The sequence below is a fragment of the Lepidothrix coronata genome, unplaced genomic scaffold (assembly GCF_001604755.1).
Source record: "Lepidothrix coronata isolate B3197 unplaced genomic scaffold, Lepidothrix_coronata-1.0 Scaffold178, whole genome shotgun sequence".
In the NCBI taxonomy this organism is placed as follows: Eukaryota; Metazoa; Chordata; class Aves; order Passeriformes; family Pipridae; genus Lepidothrix; species Lepidothrix coronata.
Window position 1 is genome coordinate 1,951,619 of NW_016690358.1, and position 1,307 is coordinate 1,952,925.

Below are 1,307 nucleotides of genomic sequence, written 5' to 3' on the forward strand. Positions count from 1 at the left end.
TTCACGTCCGACACCTCCAGCACCAGCTCCGTGCTGCTCGACAGTGCCGGGCTGCCCCGGTCCCGGGCCACCACCGTCACGCGGTGCTCGGACGCCTGCTCGCGGTCCAGCGCGCTCGCCGTCACCACCTTGTAGGAGCCGCCCGATGACGCCGCGATCGACAGCGGCGCCTCTCCCGACAGCTCGCACGACACCTCACCGTTCTCGCCGGAGTCCGGGTCATGGATGTTGAGCAGGGCCACCACGGTGCCGACCGGCGCGTCCTCGGGCACGGGGCTCGACAGCGACAGAATTGTGATCTCGGGTGCGTTGTCGTTCACGTCCAGCACCTCCACCTCCACCTTGCAGTGCGCCACTAAACCGCCCCCGTCCCTCGCTTCCACTGCCAGGCTGAACGTGCGCGTGTCCTCAAAGTCCAGGGGCTCCTGTAGCGTGATCATCCCGCTCTCTGCATTCACCAAGAACTTCTGAAGCACCTTTGCAGGCGTTTTCCCGAAGCTGTAGGTGATGTGGGCATTGCTGCTGGCATCGGCATCGGAGGCGGAGACGTTCAGCACCGTGGAGCCCGGAGGCGTGTCCTCGCGCAGGCTGGCGCGGTACCGGTCCTGCGCGAACACGGGTGGGTTGTCGTTCGCGTCGGTGACGTTGATGCAGAGCTGGGCGGTGCCACTCCGGGGTGGGTCTCCGCCATCCAGCGCAGTCAGCACGAACCGCATGCTCTCCTCCTTCTCTCGGTCCAGCGAGTGGCGCAGCACGAGCTCTGCAAACTTGTTACCGTCCTGACTCTCCTTCACGTCCACCGCGAAGTACTCGTTAGCTTCCAGCTCGTAGACCTGCAGCGAGTTTCTGCCCACGTCCGCGTCCTCGGCCATGCCCAAGTAAAACCGGGCGCCGGGAGAAGTCAACTCGTTGATCTCTAGCTGGAATTTGTCTTGTGGAAACCGCGGCGCGTTGTCGTTCACATCCTGAATGTCCACCTCGACACGGAAGACGTTGAGCGGGTTGTGCACCAGCGCCTCGAAGCTGACCGAGCAGGACAACGACTCGCCGCACAGCTCCTCCCGGTCCAGCCTCTCGCTCACGTACAGGTTCCCGTTCTCCTCGCTCACCGTGAAGTATTTCAGCTGCTTTTTGCCGGCAGACGCCACCCGCAGCTTGCGCGCCGGCAGCTCGTCGGCGCTGAGCCCCAGGTCCCGGGCCAGCGGCCCCACCAGCGAGCCTCTGGGCAGCTCCTCGGCCATGGAGTAGCGGAGCCGCTCCGCCGCCGCCCGCCAGCACAGCCACAGCAGCACAGCGCCCAGCACCGC

The 1,307-nt window shown here is 65.6% G+C and overlaps 1 protein-coding gene across 1 annotated transcript in view; it reads right to left on the reverse strand.

Moving 5' to 3' along the window:
• The window catches only part of LOC108504878 (protocadherin-16-like), a 78,077-nt gene that overhangs the window by 48,905 nt on the left and 27,865 nt on the right, over window positions 1–1,307 (reverse strand). The window contains exon 7 of the mRNA XM_017830383.1: window positions 4–128. Within this exon, the coding sequence (XP_017685872.1) occupies window positions 4–128 (125 nt within the window). The remainder of the gene's footprint in view (window positions 1–3; window positions 129–1,307) is intronic.